Below are 17344 nucleotides of genomic sequence, written 5' to 3'. Positions count from 1 at the left end.
AAACAGAAATTATTTGACACAAGAAAACCTCCTGGTACTTTGGATTTTGTTCCTCATCCAAAACCAGAAGCGATAAAAAAAAAATGTTCTCCTTAAAAAAAAAGTAATTAATTAAAATATTTCCACCATAAGAAATAAGCAATAAAAACCATTTTCCCCTTAAATATTAAGTAATAAAAACATTTTCTTCCTTATAAAATAAGCAATAAAAGCATTTTTGTTTGTATAAAATAAGCAATAAAACCATTTTTTTGAGTATAAAATAAGCAATAAAAGCATATTTCCTTATAAAACTAGTCATAAAAGGATTTTTCCCTTTATAAAGTCAGCAATAAATGCATTTTCCCTTTATAAAATAGGGAATAAAAGCATTTTTTTCCTTAATAAAATAAGGAATAAATCCCTTTTTCTTCTTCATAAAGTAACTCATAAAAGGTTTTTTTCCCCTTTGTAAAATAAGCAATAAAAACATTTCTCCCTTTTAAAATTAACAATAAAATCTTTTTTTCCCCTTATAAAATAAGCAATAAAGGCATTTTTCACTAATTAAAATATTTAATAAATTATTTAGGGGCCTCTTTCTCTCCCCAGCACATCCTGAAAAATTCCTCCGCATTTTTGCCCTGCCTTTGGGCAAACCAGCAGAATTCCATGATGGAATGGTGGATTTCATCCAGTCCCAGCAGGAAAATCCTTCTGTTTTACTCATGGAAAAATCCTGAAATGGCTGAGCTGGGAGGGCCCTTCCAGAGCATTCCAGGATTTTGGAGGTGAGAACCAGGACACCACACCTGGAAGCAAAGGGATCTTAAAATTCCTGGATTTTCCAGCAAGGAAAAAGAAATTTAGTTGGGGAAAGAAATTCCCTCCTAAAAAAGCTTTGGATGAGTGGAGAGGGGGAATGGGTTTTGTACAGAAACCAAAAATCCAAGTTTTGCTGGAATTAAAAACTTCCAGGAAACAGCAAAAAATTAAATGTTCCCCAAAAACTTCCTTTTAATTGTGTGCAACAAAATTCCATGGAGCCTTTGGAAACAGCAAGGAGAGAACAATAAACTCTGAAATTACTGGAAAATGCTAATTAAAAATGCTAAATTTTAAGCCTGGCAGTCCCAGAACTTTTCCTCTAATTCCAGATTCCCACGTGCCAGGCTCCCACATAATTCCAGGATTTAGGATTTATTCATTTTTCAGTGAATCCCTGGCCAATCCACAACAAAGGAAACCTGGAGAAAATCAGGAGAGGGAAGGAGATGTCCAAGCCCTGGAAATGTTCCTCCCCTTCCCCTCATATTTCCTTGGAATATTTTCCTCCTCTCACCCAAAGAGAACTTCCCATCCCAGCCAGAGAGTTGAAAAATTTTAAGAATGAAAATACAGAAATAGAAAAATTAAAATTTAAAAAAGGAAAAAATAGAAAAAAATTAAAATTTACAGGAAAATAAAAATCACAGGAAAAAAATCACAGGGAAAAAATAAATCACAGAAAAAAAAATAAATCACAGGAAAAAAAATAAATCACAGGGAAAAAAAATAAATCACAGGGAAAAAAAATAAATCACAGGGAAAAAAAATCACAGGGAAAAAATATCACCGGGAAAAAAAATCACAGGGAAAAAAAATCACAGGGAAAAAAAATCACAGGGAAAAAAAATCACAGGGAAAAAAAATCACAGGGAAAAAAAATCACAGGGAAAAAAAATCACAGGGAAAAAAAATCACAGGGAAAAAAAAATCACAGGGAAAAAAAAAATCACAGGGAAAAAAAAAATCACAGGGAAAAAAAAATCACAGGGAAAAAAAAATCACAGGGAAAAAAAAATCACAGGGAAAAAAAAATCACAGGGAAAAAAAAATCACAGGGAAAAAAAAATCACAGGGAAAAAAAAATCACAGGGAAAAAAAATCACAGGGAAAAAAAATCACAGGGAAAAAAAATCACAGGGAAAAAAAATCACAGGGAAAAAAATCACAGGAAAAAAATCACAGGAAAAAAAATCACAGGAAAAAAAATCACAGGAAATAAAAATCACAGGGAAAAAAAATCACAGGGAAAAAAAATCACAGGGAAAAAAAAAATCACAGGGAAAATATGCTTTGCACATTTTAACTTTCATTTAAATGTTCTGAATGCGTGGAAAACAGGCGGAAAAGAGCCAGGTTTGCACTCAAGGAGGTTCCTGCATTCCCTGGTTTCCCTCTGGAGCCACCATTATTCCCTTTCCCCAAGCTTCCAAGAAACCGAAGAAACTCTGGGAATAAAGGCAGGAAGTTGGGAAAATGCCCAGCATGGAGCATTGCTCCAGAGGATTCATGGAATTCCCTGCTCAAAGGGCTGAAAATCCAGCTGCTCCCAAAACCCCAGGAGGTTGGGCTGGATTTGGGGAGCACCAGCAGCTCCTTGGGCTCATCCCAGCTCCCTCCTGGACACGGGCCTGGATCAGGCCCTGGGAACCCTCCTGAGGAGCCTCTCCCACCCCATTCCAACATTAAATTCATTTAGAACCCCTGGATCCCACCTTTCCTTTCCTTTCCTTTCCCACTGCACTTCCAGGAGGAGGAATTCAGCCCCAGGATCTGCTGGGCCAGGCAGCAAGCCAGGCCTAACTCAGAGCTCTGTTTTATCTAAGCCAGGCTCAACCCCCCCCCAGCCTCATTTTCCCCTTTTCCCAAGGCCCTTCCCAACCCAGGACACCTGGATCTGATATCCAGGGCTGGGAAGGGCTGGTCCCTGCACCTGGATTTGGGATTTCACTCCCAAATCCCACAGAAAGAGCCCTCCCCATCCTCTTCAAATACTCCAGTAAAGCCACTCCCCCATTCCTTATCCATGGCAAAGGTGGGTGAGCCTGATTTCCTGGGAAAACTGTTCTATTCTCCAGGAAAACTATTTCATTCCCTGGGAAAAGGATGGGATGGCACCAGCAGATTAATTTAATGGTTGTTTAATTGGAATTTAATTGTAGCTGTCCTTTCTATAAAACCCTGTCACTGATGCTCTGGGAATGTGACCAGAGTTTCCCACATTATCCCATAATCCCAAATTTATGAGAAGTTTAAAAAAAACCATATTGATTGGATGGCTGATACTAATGGGAATTTGTTGGTAGCAAAGTGATAACAGTGACTTCAGACCAAGATTGCATTTCCAAGGATCCTTCCTGGAGCTGCAAAGGGCACAGAGCTGCTCTGGCAATCCCAGCCCAGGCAGCAATTCCCAGTTCCCAGTGTCCCATCCATCCCTGCCCTCTGGCACTGGGAGCCATTCCCTGGCTCCTGTCCCTCCATCCCTTGTCCCCAGTCCCTCTCAGCTCTCCTGGAGCCCCTTCAGGCCCTGCCAGGGGCTCTGAGGTTTTCCTGCATCCTTATCTTCTCCAGGGGAACATTCCCAGCTCTCCCAGCCTTGGAACATCTCCATGGCCTCTGGGGTCACTCAGCAGCTCCACATCCCACCCATCCATGGGATTGTTTTCCACTCTTTCATTCCTGCTTATCTCACTTAAGCAGAAGCAGCAGGGATTTTTTACATCCCAAAAAGGAGGATCCTGGAGTGGGATGTGGGCCCTGCTGGCAGTGTGGATTCCCAGCTGGATCCTGGGATGAAAGGGATCCTGGCACAATCCTTTCCCGAATTTTGTGTGCATTGTCCTGCTCAGAACAGAACAAATTCCAATCACAACCAAAGCAAAAATGTAGGGGAACAAATACAGGTAAAAATCAAAGCTGCCAGGGTCCTAAAGTTTCCCAGTGGAGATTTTATCAGGCACTGGTATTCCCGGGGTTATTCCCACAGAGACCTGTGGTGGCTGCAGGAGGTCCCTGCCAGCCTGGGTGGTGACAGGTATCCCTGTCCATGGAAAGGGTGCAATGGGATGGGATTGAAGGTTCTCCCAATCCCAAACCCTTCCACGGTCTGTGATTCCAGCCGTGGAATTCCCGGGAATCTGAAGCGCAAGGAAGGGAGCAGAGCTCTGCAGTGACAGCGAGCCAGGCTGGTGCTGCTGGGATTTTGGGAATAGGAACTGTGCCCTTGGGAAAGGGGAGCGGCGGGGAAGGGGCTGCCCGGAGCCCGGGGCTGTGCCCGTCCCGTGCCCGGGCTCATTCCCGGGCCCCGGTGCCTGGATCCGTGTCCCGATATCCCGGTATCCCGAGTGTCACTAGGTGTCACTGCTCTCCCGGCAATCCCGGCCCCGCTCCGCATTCCGGGATACGGGGCTGAGGGGACACCGGGAGCCAGGAAACAGGGATGTGTGGGACAGGGATGGGGAATGGGACAGGGATGGGGAATGGGACAGGGATGTGTGGGACAGGGATGGGGAATGGGATCGGGATGGAGAATGGGACAGGGATGGGGAATGGGACAGGGATGGAGAATGGGACAGGGATGGAGAATGGGACAGGGATGTGTGGGACAGGGATGTGTGGGACAGGGATGTGTGGGACAGGGATGGGGAATGGGACAGGGATGGAGAATGGGACAGGGATGGAGAATGGGACAGGGATGGAGAATGGGACAGGGATGTGTGGGACAGGGATGGGGAATGGGACAGGGATGGAGAATGGGACAGGGATGTGTGGGACAGGGATGGGGAATGGGACAGGGATGGGGAATGGGACAGGGATGGAGAATGGGACAGGGATGGAGAATGGGACAGGGATGTGTGGGACAGGGATGGGGGAATGGGACAGGGATGTGTGGGACAGGGATGTGTGGGACAGGGATGGGGAATGGGACAGGGATGGGGAATGGGACAGGGATGGGCAATGGGACAGGGATGTGTGGGATAGGAATGGGGAATTGGACAGGGATGGAGAATGGGATCCGGATGTGTGGGACAGGGATGGGGAATTGGACAGGGATGTGTGGGACATGTGGGATAGGGAGGGAACAGGAGCCTTCTTGCCTCCAATTGTTCCTCTCATAATTTAGGGAAGGGATTTTCCTGCCATAATTTAGGGATGGGATTGTTCCTGTCCTAATTGAGGGATGGAATTATTCCTGCCACGACTTCAGGATGGGAAGCATTTCCCTTGGAGTTGCCAGGAGCTGGAGGTGAAGAGCTCAAGGACAGAGCTTGAGCCACGTGCCTGCTGAGAACAGAGAGAGGCCCACTCCAAAGGGGAATGGTGAGGAGCTCCAAGAGCTCTTCCAGCTTTTCCCCTGGCTGCAGGAGCTGCCAGCCCTCCCTTGGCTCCTTAGAACCAATCCCATCTTCTCCTTCCAGCAGGAAAACAGAATGTTCCCCCTGGATGAGGGAGCGAGGCAGGGCCAGCAAGGCCCTGCTGCTGGGGGGGATCTCAGCAGTGAGGGGACCCCACAGGGCACTGTCACCCCTAAAGGTGGCCCCTAATGGTGCAGGGGACAGGACAGGGGCACAGGTGGCATCCACCATCCAGTTCATGGCAGAATCATGGAATGGCTTCACTGGAAAAGCCCCCCCAGGTCACTGAGTCCAAAACTCCCCCAGCACTGAGGCCCAAGCGCCACCCCAAGCCACCACAGCAGGATGAATCAGCTGGAAAGGGTTTGGAAAACATCCTTTCTCCAGGCCTTGGCTTCTCCACCAGGTCATTCCCATGAGGAGCATACCAGGAAATCCTCAGCTGCTCCAGGGCCACCACACCCCCGTTGGCAGGGATTGTCCCAGCCCCTCTGATCCCACACAGATCCCACACGGATCCCTGGGGCCGTTTGGGGTGATCTCATCTACACACAGAGATCCCTGGGGATGTTTGGGATGATCCCACATGGATCCCTGGGGCTGTTTGGGATGATCCAAATTCCACACACAGATTCCTGGGGCTGTTTGGGATGATCCCACATGGATCCCTGGGGCTGTTTGGGATGATCCCACATGGATTCCTGGGGCTGTTTGGGATGATCCCACATGGATCCCTGGGGCTGTTTGGGATGATCTCAATTCCACACACAGATTCCTGGGGCTGTTTGGGATGATCCCACATGGATCCCTGGGGCCATTTGGGATTATCCCAATTCCACACACAGATCCCTGGGGCTGTTTGGGATGATCCCAATTTCACACACAGATCCCTGGGGCTGTTTGGGATGATCTCAATTCCACACACAGATTCCTGGGGCTGTTTGGGATGATCCCACATGGATCCCTGGGGCAGTTTGGGATGATCCCAATCCCACTCAGAAAGGACAGCGCAGGGTTAAGCTCAGCTGCCGCTCCCAGCTCCGCATCCTCGCTCTCCTCCAGGAAATCTCCAAGTCACGGCTGGGCCGGAGCTCGGAGCTGGGCCTGGCCGTGCTGCCCATCCCTGGCAGTGCTGCAGTGCCGGGATACACACTCAGCCCGCGGCTCTGCTGCTGGCAGCTGCTGGAGCCTCCAGCTATTCCCAAACCTCCAAAATCACCCGCGGAAAACGGGCCCGGAGCAGCCCCAGGCTGGGCAATGCCCTGAGCGGAGGGGGACGAGAATTCCCAACAATTCCCAGGCGTTTGGGATTCCCAGGGAATTTGGGTCCCTGGGGTGCTTGGGCAGCTGGGCAGGGATGGGCAGTGGGATCCAGGGGTTCCAGGGCTGTTCCCGCTCCTCTGGCACCGCTCCCACACACACGGGAAGGCTCCGAAACGCTCGGAGCTGGATCTGCCATGAAAACAGAGCTGGGGGAACTTTGGGAACGGGGGTTCCACCACCCCAGCCCACAGGGCCCCAAAGGGCTGATCTGGCTCTTCCCGCGGCTCCCAGGACTGACCCTGCACCCCTCAGCAGAGAAACCTCCTCCAAAATGTGTTTTCCCAAAAAAAACCCCACTCCCACTTCCCTGGGAGTGCACAGCCCAGAGCTCACTCCCACTAAAACCCACGTGGGAAATCCCACTCCCACTCAATCTGCTCCCTGCGAGTCCCCCTAAAAGCACTCGCAAACCCATTCCCTCAGAGCCACTTCCCAAAGGCCCCTCCCTCAGGAAAGTCCATCCCTGAAATCCATTTGCCAAAACCCAGCACAAATCCCACGGGCAAAAATCCTGCTCCCCCATTCCCCCAAATCCCCCTTCTCATCCCCCTCGGAACATCTCCCACCAAAACCCATGCCCTAAACGCCCCTCACAAGCCCCCTTGCCCCATTCCAGCTCTGCAAGACCCAATCCCATTCTCCCGACCCCCAAATCCTCCCCTGGCCACACCCAGAGCCCCTCCCAGCCCCTCTGTGCCCCCTTCCCCACGCCCCCTCCCTCCTCCCCAAACCCGCTCCCCTGCCGACCCTTTGCCATGCCGGACTCTCTTCCCAAAAACGCCGTCCTCCCCATTTTCCTGACCCCGCCATCCCGATTCCCAGAAATTCCCCTCAAAGCCGCTCCCCTTCCCACGCCGACCCCTCCTTTGTCGCCCCAAATCCCCTCCCTCCTTCCCGTTCCCCTCCCTGACCCTTTCCCATCCCTTCAACCTCTCTCCCCTCCCTTTTCCCCCTCCCGCCCCAAACCCGTCTCCTCCCTCCTCATCCAAACCCTTCCCCTTTCCCCTTCCTCCATCCTCAAACCTTCCCCACTCCCTTCTCCTCCTTCCTCCCCACCCAAACCCTCCTTTCCTCCCTCTCTCCCTCACTCCACCCCCTCTCCCCTCCCTATCTCCATCCCAGCCCCTCTCCCGTCCCTCCCTCCATCCTTTCCCTCGCTCCCGGCCCATCCCGGTCGCTCCCGGGGCGGAGCGGGAGCGGAGCGGGCGGTGCCGGGCGGGCAGCGCGGCGGCTCCGCGGGCGCGGGGCAGCGCGGAGCGGCCAGGCTGGGCTCGCCTGGGCTCGGCACGGCTCCGCCCGGCCCGCCTGGGCTCGGCACGGCTCCGCCCGGCCCGGCTCGGGCCGCCTGCATGCGGCGGCGGCGGCGGCGGGGCTGCCGGCAGGGATGAACGGCTCCTCGGCGAGGCTCCCGGCGGGGCTGAACGGATCCCTGGGGGCTCCGGCGGGATTGAACGGATCCCCGGCGATGCCGGCAGCCCCGAACGGCTCCTCGGCGGCGGCGGCGGGGCTGCTGGCGGGGGCCGGGGGCGCGGCGCTGGAGCTGGAGCGGGCGCTGCGCTGCTGCACCGCCGCCTCCGTGGTGACCGACGGCAGCGGCGCGGCGGCGGACGAGCGCAGCCTGTACATCATGCGCGTGGTGCAGATCGCCGTCATGTGCGTGCTGGCCCTCACCGTGGTGTTCGGCATCTTCTTCCTCGGCTGCAACCTCCTCATCAAGTCCGAGGGCATGATCAACTTTCTGGTCAAGGAGCGCCGCCCGTCCAAGGAGGTGGAGGCGGTGGTGGTGGGGCCGTACTGACCGCGGCGCCGAGCCCGGGCTGCCCGCCGGACCGACGGCCGGACCGACAGCCGGACTGACCGCAGGACTGACCGCAGGACTGACTGACCGCCCGCAGCCCTCCCGCGGACACGCGGGGTCGGCCCGGAGCTTTTCCTCCTCAAAACCATCTGGCGAATGGCTGCCGGCATGCCGGAGGTCGGGAGATGCTCGGGGCGGCCGGAGCCGCCCGTCCCGGCCCATCCCGGTCCGGCCCGGTCCGGTCCCGCCGCCCGCGGCTGCCGAAGTAAAGCGTGCTCTGATGGCAACAGGTCTGGGCTCCTTATTCCGTCCGCCTCCATTTCTTCCCCTTCCCTTTCCCCTTCCCCTTCCCGCCCGCCAGTCCCGGGATGCAGCCGGGATGAATGTGTCCCTGTGCCCCCGCCGCCCGTCCAGCGGGATTTCCCGTCCAGCCGGGCTACATCTTCCCTTTCCCAGCGGTTTTCCGGCCCTTTCCCAGCCTTTTTCCAGCGCTTTTCCGGCCCCCGCGGCTGGCGGAGCGCGGGACCCGCATCCCCGATCCCCGGGAGATGCGGGAATTGCGTTCCTGCCCCTGTGGCCAGGGAGAGCGCCCAGCCCAGCCCGGCGGGATCCCGCTGCCCGGGAATACAGCGGCAATTCTGGCTCTGGGAAAGCACAGAACCGAGTTTTATTGTCCCGGCCACAAGCCGGACCAACAGGTGACTCGGCGCGGGCACATTGCAGGCAGGGAGAAGCCGCTGCTCCCACGGGATTTGGATTTCTCCGTCCATTCCCTCCTCAGGGATCTTCCCGAGCTGTTTCTGCCATCCCCGGGGGCTCCGCTGGCTCCTGGATAAATCCGCGCTCCCCGGGAATCCCGGCAGCGGGATGGGCACGCAGCGGCTCCCACAACCTGCGGGAAAATCGCTCTCCCGACACCCAAATTCCTGCCGGGAAATATTGATTGTCCGTGGTTTTTAGTGCTGGAAGCTTTTGGAGCTTCCTGGTTTATCCCGGGGCTGGAGATGGCCGAGCTGCCGAAATTTAATGGGCGCCCCTAGGAGAGGTTACCGGGAGTTTAAAGCGGGGATGGGGAAGGTGAAATCCATTTACAGCTGGGCTGGAAGGGGTGGAAAAAGCCGGAGGTGCCAGAGGCGCTCGTGGGAGAGGCTGAGGCAGAGCAGAGCATCCCCATGGAATCAATTCCCCGCGCCCGGCAGGAATCTCGGCAGCGATCCCTCATTTCCAGCCGCATTCGGGGGAGGACAAAGAACAGATCTGCCTGTTCTCCCGGGAACAAACACACCCCGGGCCGGGAATCACAGAACGGACATCTTCCCCAGGCTGCAGACATGTATCCAAAATTCCCCTTTTTTACCTTTCAGTGCCACAGGAACGTTGGGAAAAGGGGAATTTTAGGATAGCACAGTAAGAGGGGGAAATAATGGAGAGGTTTCAGTCATTCTGAGGCATTTGCAGCTGTTGAACTGGAATGCTTTGTGGTGTGGTGGAGAACACAAGCATTCCCGAATCCTGGAATGCTTGGGCACTTTTTGGGAGTTAATTCATCAGGAATCCTTCATTAATTACAGGGAATGCTTAGAGTGGAACACATTTTAATTAACCTTAATTCCCAACACCGGAATTCCAAGCCAAGGCAAACACCTGGTTCTGACCTCAAATTGTGGAATTTTCAGCCTCAATCCAAGATCCCTCCTTGCCTGGTGCCCCCGCTCTAATCCAGTGTTTGTGGCTCTGATCCCTAAAAATATCCCTCATTTCAGGCAGGGATGTGTTGGGGAAAGGGTTTTTCCTGCTGTGTGATGTGGGGTTGTTGGGACACATCCAGTGCATCCATGGAATTTGGGAACTGGAGAACAGATGGGATATTTACAACCTGAGCATGGGCTGGGAGGGGGAGGAAAAACCTCTCAGACTCTGGGACCACCTCAATCCCACATTTTTGGGGTGATGGAGGAGCAGGAACCTCACGGGGAACAAAGATTTTCCAGCTGCTCCCACCATTTTTAGGCAAACACCTGGAAAGCTGCAGGAATAATCTGTGGGATTGACAAATTCTGGATTGTTGGGGGTGAACAACACCCAGAAATTCCCAAGGAGAGCAGGTCCTTGATGGAATACTTGGAATTCTCCTGGAGTACAGCAATGTGAGGCTCCAGAGTGACTTTGCTGGAGCCGGGGTTGGAATGCTCTCACCCCAGGCTCCCTGAATTCCTAATTCCTGCCTCCACAGCCATGACATCATCCCCATGGATTAAACCCCAGTGCCAGCAGCTCCAGGACAGAGCTCAAGGCCACACACCCTCAGTGTTCATATTCCAGCTGGAAAATCCCAGAAAAACCCTCTGCTGGGAATAAACCCCTCAAATCCCACCCGGATCTTGGGGCCAGCCGCTGTTCCTGCTTTCCCAGGATTGCAGGATGGGAGAACAAGGATGGATTTCCCCCTTCCAACCCCAAAGGGATGCGGATCCATCCCTGGACAATCCTGGAGGCACTCCTGGAGCCCCTCTGGAGAGGCTGGGTCGATGTCTCAGCCGAAAAAATCCATTAAAATTCATTAAAATCACCCCTGGAGCTTCCAGCACCTCTGGACAGCCCCGGAGGGCTCAGGGTAATGGCTTTGGGGTTTTCACCCTCTATTTCCCACCTCGTTTTGGGAATCCTTCTCCTGCCCTGGAGGGGAAGGAGCACTTTGGCTGCTCAGCCACGCCGGGAGCGAGGGGGTTAATTCCAATCCCATGTTCAGGCCAAATTCCCAACGATTTTTAAAGCAGCTCGGCTCTAACGAGGGAAAATCTGCACCCGGAGTTCATTTGGAGCTAAAAAGTGAAATCTTTGTAGGGACAGAGCAGCTCCAGCTTCCTGGTTTGCCTTAATATTTATTATTCCAAATGGAATCTGTTCCTGGATCCTGCAGCCCTGGGGCTGGCAACTCTTAATGAAAGGATGTTCCCCAAAAATCCCAATATTCAGCTGGGACTCCCTCTAAATATCCCAATATTCAGCTGAGAATCCATCTAAAAATCCCAATATTCACGTGCAAAATATTCACCGCTATAAAATTCCTCATATTCAGCTGGGATGCCCCTGTAAAATTTCTGGTATTTGGTTGGGATCCCCCTCTAAAAATCCCAATATTCAGCTGAGAATCCCTCTAAATACCCCAATATTCACCACTATAAAATTCCTTATATTCAGCTCGGGATCCTTCTCTAAATATCCCAATATTCAGCTGGGAATCCTTCTGAAAATCCCAATATTCAGCTGCAAAATATTCACCACTATAAAATTCCTCATATTCAGCTCGGGATCCTCCTCTAAAAGTCCCAATATTCAAATAGGAATCCCTCTAAAAGTCCCAATAATCAGCCGGGATCCTCCTCTAAAAATCCCAATAATCAGTGGGGAACACACTTTAAAAATCCCAGCATTCAAAAGATAACCCCTCCTAAAAATCCCATTATTCAGCTGGGAACCCACTTTAAAAATCCCAATTTTCAGCTGTCCCTCATTAGCAGGAGCCCATTAAGGATCATTAACGAGCTCTCATTAGGGGCTGCTGCCCCTCCCGGGCCTGTTTGTGTCCATGGATGGATCGGCTCCCATCGATCCCAGCGGGAACAGCGCTCCAGCCCCAGGGCACAGCGACCCTCCCGTTCCTCTGGGACACAGCAGGGCCAGCTCCGCAATGAAGGCTTGGAGATGCTGTCCCAAAATCGGAGTTTTGGAACCAAATTTCTCCAGGCAACTCCCAGCCCCTGAGCCTGGAACTGTAATTCCCAAACTCTGGAGTCAAGGGGTTGGTGCAGGAATTATTTTGGAGTGTTCAGGGAATGTTGGAATTAAGGGTTGGTTTCTCTCGTCCCAAAATTCTGTAAATCTTCCGAGGTGAATTCTACCAACAGCATCTTCTCCCTTCACTGGACTGAATTCCAGCCCAAGGAATATTGGTGGATATGGAATTTCCTCCCTCTGGAATATGGGAGAGCTGGGAATGTTCCCCTGGAGAAGGGAAGGCTCCAGGCAGAGCTTCCAGAACATTCCGGGGCCTGAAGGGGCTCCAGGAGAGCTGAGAGGGACTGGGGACAAGGGATGGAGGGACAGGAGCCAGGGAATGGCTCCCAGTGCCAGAGGGCAGGGATGGATGGGACACTGGGAACTGGGAATTCCTGCCTGGGCTGGGATTGCCAGAGCAGCTGGGGCTGCCCCTGGATCCCTGGCAGTGCCCAAAGCCAGCCTGGAGCAGCCTGGAACAGTGGGATGGGATGGTTTGAAAGTCCCTTCCATCCCAAACCACCCCATAATTCTGTGATTTATCCAATGGACACTGATGCATTTACTGTGATCTGGGTTTTTTTTATAGACACCTTTATTATTTCATGCCAAAAATCCAGTATTTTTTAATCCTGGGGCCCAGACACTTGCACTGAAGATGGAAGCTGAGGGAAGTTGGAGCTTTCCAGGGCTGAGCAGATCCATCAAATCAGCCACGGGCAGCTTGGGACCTATTCCACAGTTATGGGATGTATTTTTAGCCCGTGGAAAAGCAGTGCCAGGAGCACCTGATATGACAAACACACGCAGCAATCCATCACTGTCCTGGCTGTTATTCCATCACAATCTGGAGGGTTTCACTTCCCCACTCCTTGCTGCTGTTTGGGAAGTGTCTCCAGGGAGCCTGGCTGGAGAAACCAGGGAGGGAGATGGAGATGGGGATGGAGGAGGTGGAAGCAGGACGAAATAAAATGGAATTGGGATGGAGGAGATGCAGTGGGAATGGAAGAGATGGAAATAAAGAAAATGGAGCCAGGATGGAGGAGATGGAATCAGGATGAAATAAAAGGAGTCAGGATGAAGGAGATGGAGTGGGGATGGAGGATGTGGAGATAGAGTGAGGATGGAGGAGATGGAGCAGGGATAGAGGAGATGGAAAGGGAATGGAAGAGATGGAAATAAAGGGAATGGAGCCAGGATAGAGGAGATGGAATCAGGATGACATAAATGGAATCTGGATGAGGGAGATGGAGTGGGGATGGAGGAAATGGAGATGGAGGAGATGGAATGAGGACAAAATAAATGGATTCGGGATGAAGGAGATAGAGTAGGGATGAAAGAGATGGAATGGGAGCAGAAGAGATGGAAATAAAGAAAATGGAGCCAGGATGGAGGAGATGGAATCAGGATGAAATAAAAGGAGTCAGGATGAAGGAGATGAAGTGGGGATGGAGGATGTGGAGATAGAGTGAGGATGGAGGAGATGGAGCAGGGATAGAAGAGATGGAAAGGGAATGGAAGAGATGGAAATAAAGGGAATGGAGCCAGGATAGAGGAGATGGAATCAGGATGACATAAATGGAATCTGGATGAGGGAGATGGAGTGGGGATGAAGGAGATGGAGTGGGGATGGAGGAGATGGAAATAAAGGGAATGGATGAAGGAGATGGAATCAGAATGACATAAATGGAATCTGGATGAAGGAGATGGAGTGGGGATGGAGGAAATGGAGATGGAGGAGATGGAATCAGGACAAAATAAATGAATTTGGGATGAAGGAGATAGAGTAGGGATGAAAGAGATGGAATCAGGATGAAAGAGATGGAAATAAAGGGAATGGAGCCAGGATGAAAGAGATGGAATCAGGATGAAACAAATGGAGTCAGGATGAAGGAGATGGAGTGGGGACTTCTCCCTGTCTCCAGCAACATCCAGGGACCTGGAGTGAGGAACATGAGGATTCACCCATGGATACTGGACCCAAGAGGAATGTAGGGAGGATTTCACAGCAGGAAAAATGCAAGAGTGGGTTAAAACCTGACACAGGAAATCACAGGTTTGTTCGGGCCTGTGCCAGGGAACTAATTAAGGATTTGTAGTCCTGGATAATGGAAGCTCAAAATCCCACTGGGATACCACCAATGAACTGGCAAGGGAGAGGAACAGCAACAAAAATCCCCAGGAATCTGGAAAAGTTACGAAGAAATGAATCCACAAAATAAAAACATGTGGCCCTGGCCAGAGAAATGGGAAGGAGTGTGGAATGTGGGATCCCAGCAGCAAATAATCCCTAATTCCATGTGTCAAACCCCTTTGGAATATCAGCAGAGGGGGAGCCATGAATCATCTTAATTCTCTTTGCACATTCCATGCACTTCCCATCCCTTTTTGCCCTTTTCCAATTGTAACTCCTAAACTCTGGAGTCAAAGGTTGTTGCAGAAATTTTTCTGAACTCTTAGACACCTGTTGGAATTAAGGGTTGGTTTTTCTCACCCCAAAATTCCAGGAGTCCTCCAAGCTGAAATTTTACCAACAGCATCTTCTCCCAGGCCCATTTTGTTACAGGAATTACAGCTGGAACAAAGCAAATCCAGGGATAGCCTTGGAGTGGGAAATTAATTCCCTTGGGAAATAAGAGGATGTCATTGGAAAATAGAGGCCAGCAGGAATCAGCTAATGAGCCCTGACACTGGTCATCCTTGGACACAGCAGGAAAATCCAGACATTAATTAAAGTGAGGGTTCCTGGAAAAATGATGAACTTGGCTGTAAAAGGAGCTCAAAGCTTCCAGGGAGCTCTGTGGTGCCACAGAGGAGCTGGGGCATTAATTGGATTAAAGGCTTGGGGACACCTGGAACAGCAGCTCTGGGCTGTGGAACAGGGAAAAGCTCTGGGAATTCATGAGGGACGCGATACAGAACCATGGAATTCTGGAAGTTTTCCTGCCAAAACACCAAACCCTGGCAATCCACACACACCTGGAATGTGCAGCTCCTGGAAAAGCCCAAGCCTGGCTTTGCCTCCAAGGCACAGCTCAGAGCATTCCAGGGAGCTGGCGCTGGAATCCAGGCTGGGTTGGGATGGAAAGGACCTTAAATCCCATCTGATTTTAAAAAAAATTAAGTTATTTTCCCCTCAAGTGTTGTTCTGGACCTGCAGAACTTTTGGGGTTATGAGGACAATGTATGGGAATATTTGGTTGGAAATGGATGATGGAATTATGGAATTCCAGACTGGTTTGGGTTGGAAAACACTTTAAAGCTCATCCCATAAAGTCAAGAGGTTTGCACATGAAAATAGAGGGGAATTCAGTGGAACAAGGAGGCTTACATAGAAAATAAAGGAAAATAAAGGAAGGAAAATAAAGGAAGGATAATAAAGGAAGGAAAATAAAGGAAGGAAAATAAAGGAAGGAAAAAAAAATCAAGGAAAAAAATCAAGGAAAAAAAATCAAGGAAAAAAAATCAAGGAAAAAAAATCAAGGAAAAAAAATCAAGGAAAAAAAATCAAGGAAAAAAAACAAGGAAAAAACCAAGGAAAAGGAAGGAAGGAAAATAAAAGAGGGAAAATAAAGGAATGAAAATAAATAAAGGAAAAGAAATAAAGGAAAATAAAGGAAAACAAAAAGGAGGTTTTTACTTTAAAACAAAGGGAAAGAAGGAAAACAAGGAGATTTGTACCATCGATAAAGGAAAAAAGGAAAATGAAGGAAAACTGGGAGGTTTGCACCTGAAATAAATGGGAACAGGGAAAACAAAGATGTTTGCCTCTGAAATGGAGGAAAATAAATGGAAATAAAGGAGAAGTGAGAGGTTTGCAGAGCCAGAGGCTTTACTTCCATCTCATTTTAAACTGGAAAATCACCTCCTGCCATCCAGGCTTCAGCAGGGGATTAGGAACTGTCCAGGACATAAAGGGAAAATAAAGGATGGAAGATTTTATGACAGGAGAAAAATGAACAATAGCCCAAATCCATCTGCGAGGGAGAGAGGGGCCAATCCCTGCTTTCTGCTGGGTGTAATGTAATTTCTGCAGCATTTTCTGTCTGATAAGCAGGGATGAAGTGTTTGTGTTGGGAAAATTCTGTGTGCTCAGGAAAGGCTCATTTCAAGGGAGGAGAAGGGAGATGGAGCGTGGCCTCCAGCACTGGAAATTTCTCTGGGATAATTATCCAGAATTATCTTCTCCCACACAAAACCCACCCATGAGACACCCTGGATCCAGGTGCACAGCCCATCAGCACAGGGACAGGGGTGGCAATGGCAAAGGGATTGTTTGGAGAAGCCTCCAAACCCAAGTTCTGCAGTCCCTGAGCTCCCCCAGCTCCAGCCCGGCCTCCTCTGGGAAGGGATTGATTCCCAAAAATCCAGGGGGGCAGCTGCCTCTGGGACTGGGGATTCACCTTGGGAAAAACACCTGCAATTCCCAGGAATCCCGTCCCAAATGCAGATTTTTGGGAAGCAGAGGGACACCCCTGCAGCCAGGGTTAAGTCTAAACTCGGAATTTAACCTTAGGAGCCTCTCAGGTTCTGAATCCCCATCCAAGCTGGAATTCCCTGTTTCTCTTGAAGCCTCAGCTTCCAGGGATTCCCTGACTCCTTTCCCTAATTCCTCCCTGCTTTCCTGCCCTGCAGCAGGCAGGGAATGCCCAAGGAGAGAACCTTGTCCTGATCCAATCCCGCGGGATTCCCAGACTGGAGAAGCAGGATCTCCGTCCAGGGCAATCCCACCCCTGGGATTCCAATTGCAATTCCCAAACCCTGCCAAAGGACCAGAAAAACCCCCCTGAGGCTCCATCCCCTGCATCCAGCTCCCCAGTGCCTCCCATTCCTGCGGGGATTTCAAATCCACGTGGATGTGGCACAGAGTGGGCCTGGGAAGGGCTGGGAATTTTGGGATCCCATGCCCTCAGAGGGTTTTCCCAAACCCTTCTGTGATTCTCCAACTCTGCTCCTCATTTCCTGGCTTTCAAAAGTGCTTGGATCAGTATTCCCTCAGTTCTCCCAAGGTTTTGGGTCTGGAAGATTTCCTCAAGGAATGTATTTGGGAAAATAAAGGATTGGCACAAATAACAGATCCAGGCATCCCAAAGTTTACTGGGACAGCTGGAAAACTGCTGCTTGCGGTGTTGCACCCCATTCCAACATTTTCCCTGGCTCAGAAATCTGCTTTTCCACAAAACCCACTGATTTTTCCATAGATTCCAATTATTTTCCACAATCTGCTTGATTTGGGAAAATATTTCAAGCTCTGGAAGTTCTTTGGAGCAACCAACTTTGAAAT

General features: G+C 50.9%; 1 protein-coding gene across 1 annotated transcript; it reads left to right on the top strand.

The window, feature by feature from the left end:
- The first annotated feature begins 7858 nt into the window (after positions 1–7858).
- RPRM (reprimo, TP53 dependent G2 arrest mediator homolog) lies at positions 7859–8572 on the top strand. Its single transcript, XM_058028423.1, has one exon. The coding sequence runs from the start codon at positions 7870–7872 to the stop codon at positions 8281–8283; it is 414 nt and encodes a 137-aa protein (XP_057884406.1). The 5' UTR covers positions 7859–7869; the 3' UTR covers positions 8284–8572.
- Positions 8573–17344: the final 8772 nt, after the last annotated feature.

The sequence above is a fragment of the Melospiza georgiana genome, chromosome 7, assembly GCF_028018845.1.
Source record: "Melospiza georgiana isolate bMelGeo1 chromosome 7, bMelGeo1.pri, whole genome shotgun sequence".
Classification (NCBI taxonomy): Eukaryota; Metazoa; Chordata; class Aves; order Passeriformes; family Passerellidae; genus Melospiza; species Melospiza georgiana.
The sequence above is the reverse complement of the archived record's forward strand: the minus strand, read 5'-3'. Positions and strand labels throughout refer to the sequence as shown.

Excerpts from the sequence above, each read along its gene's own strand:
- RPRM (XM_058028423.1), top strand. The coding sequence starts at position 7,870 with ATGAACGGCTCCTCGGCGAGGCTCCCGGCGGGGCTGAACGGATCCCTG.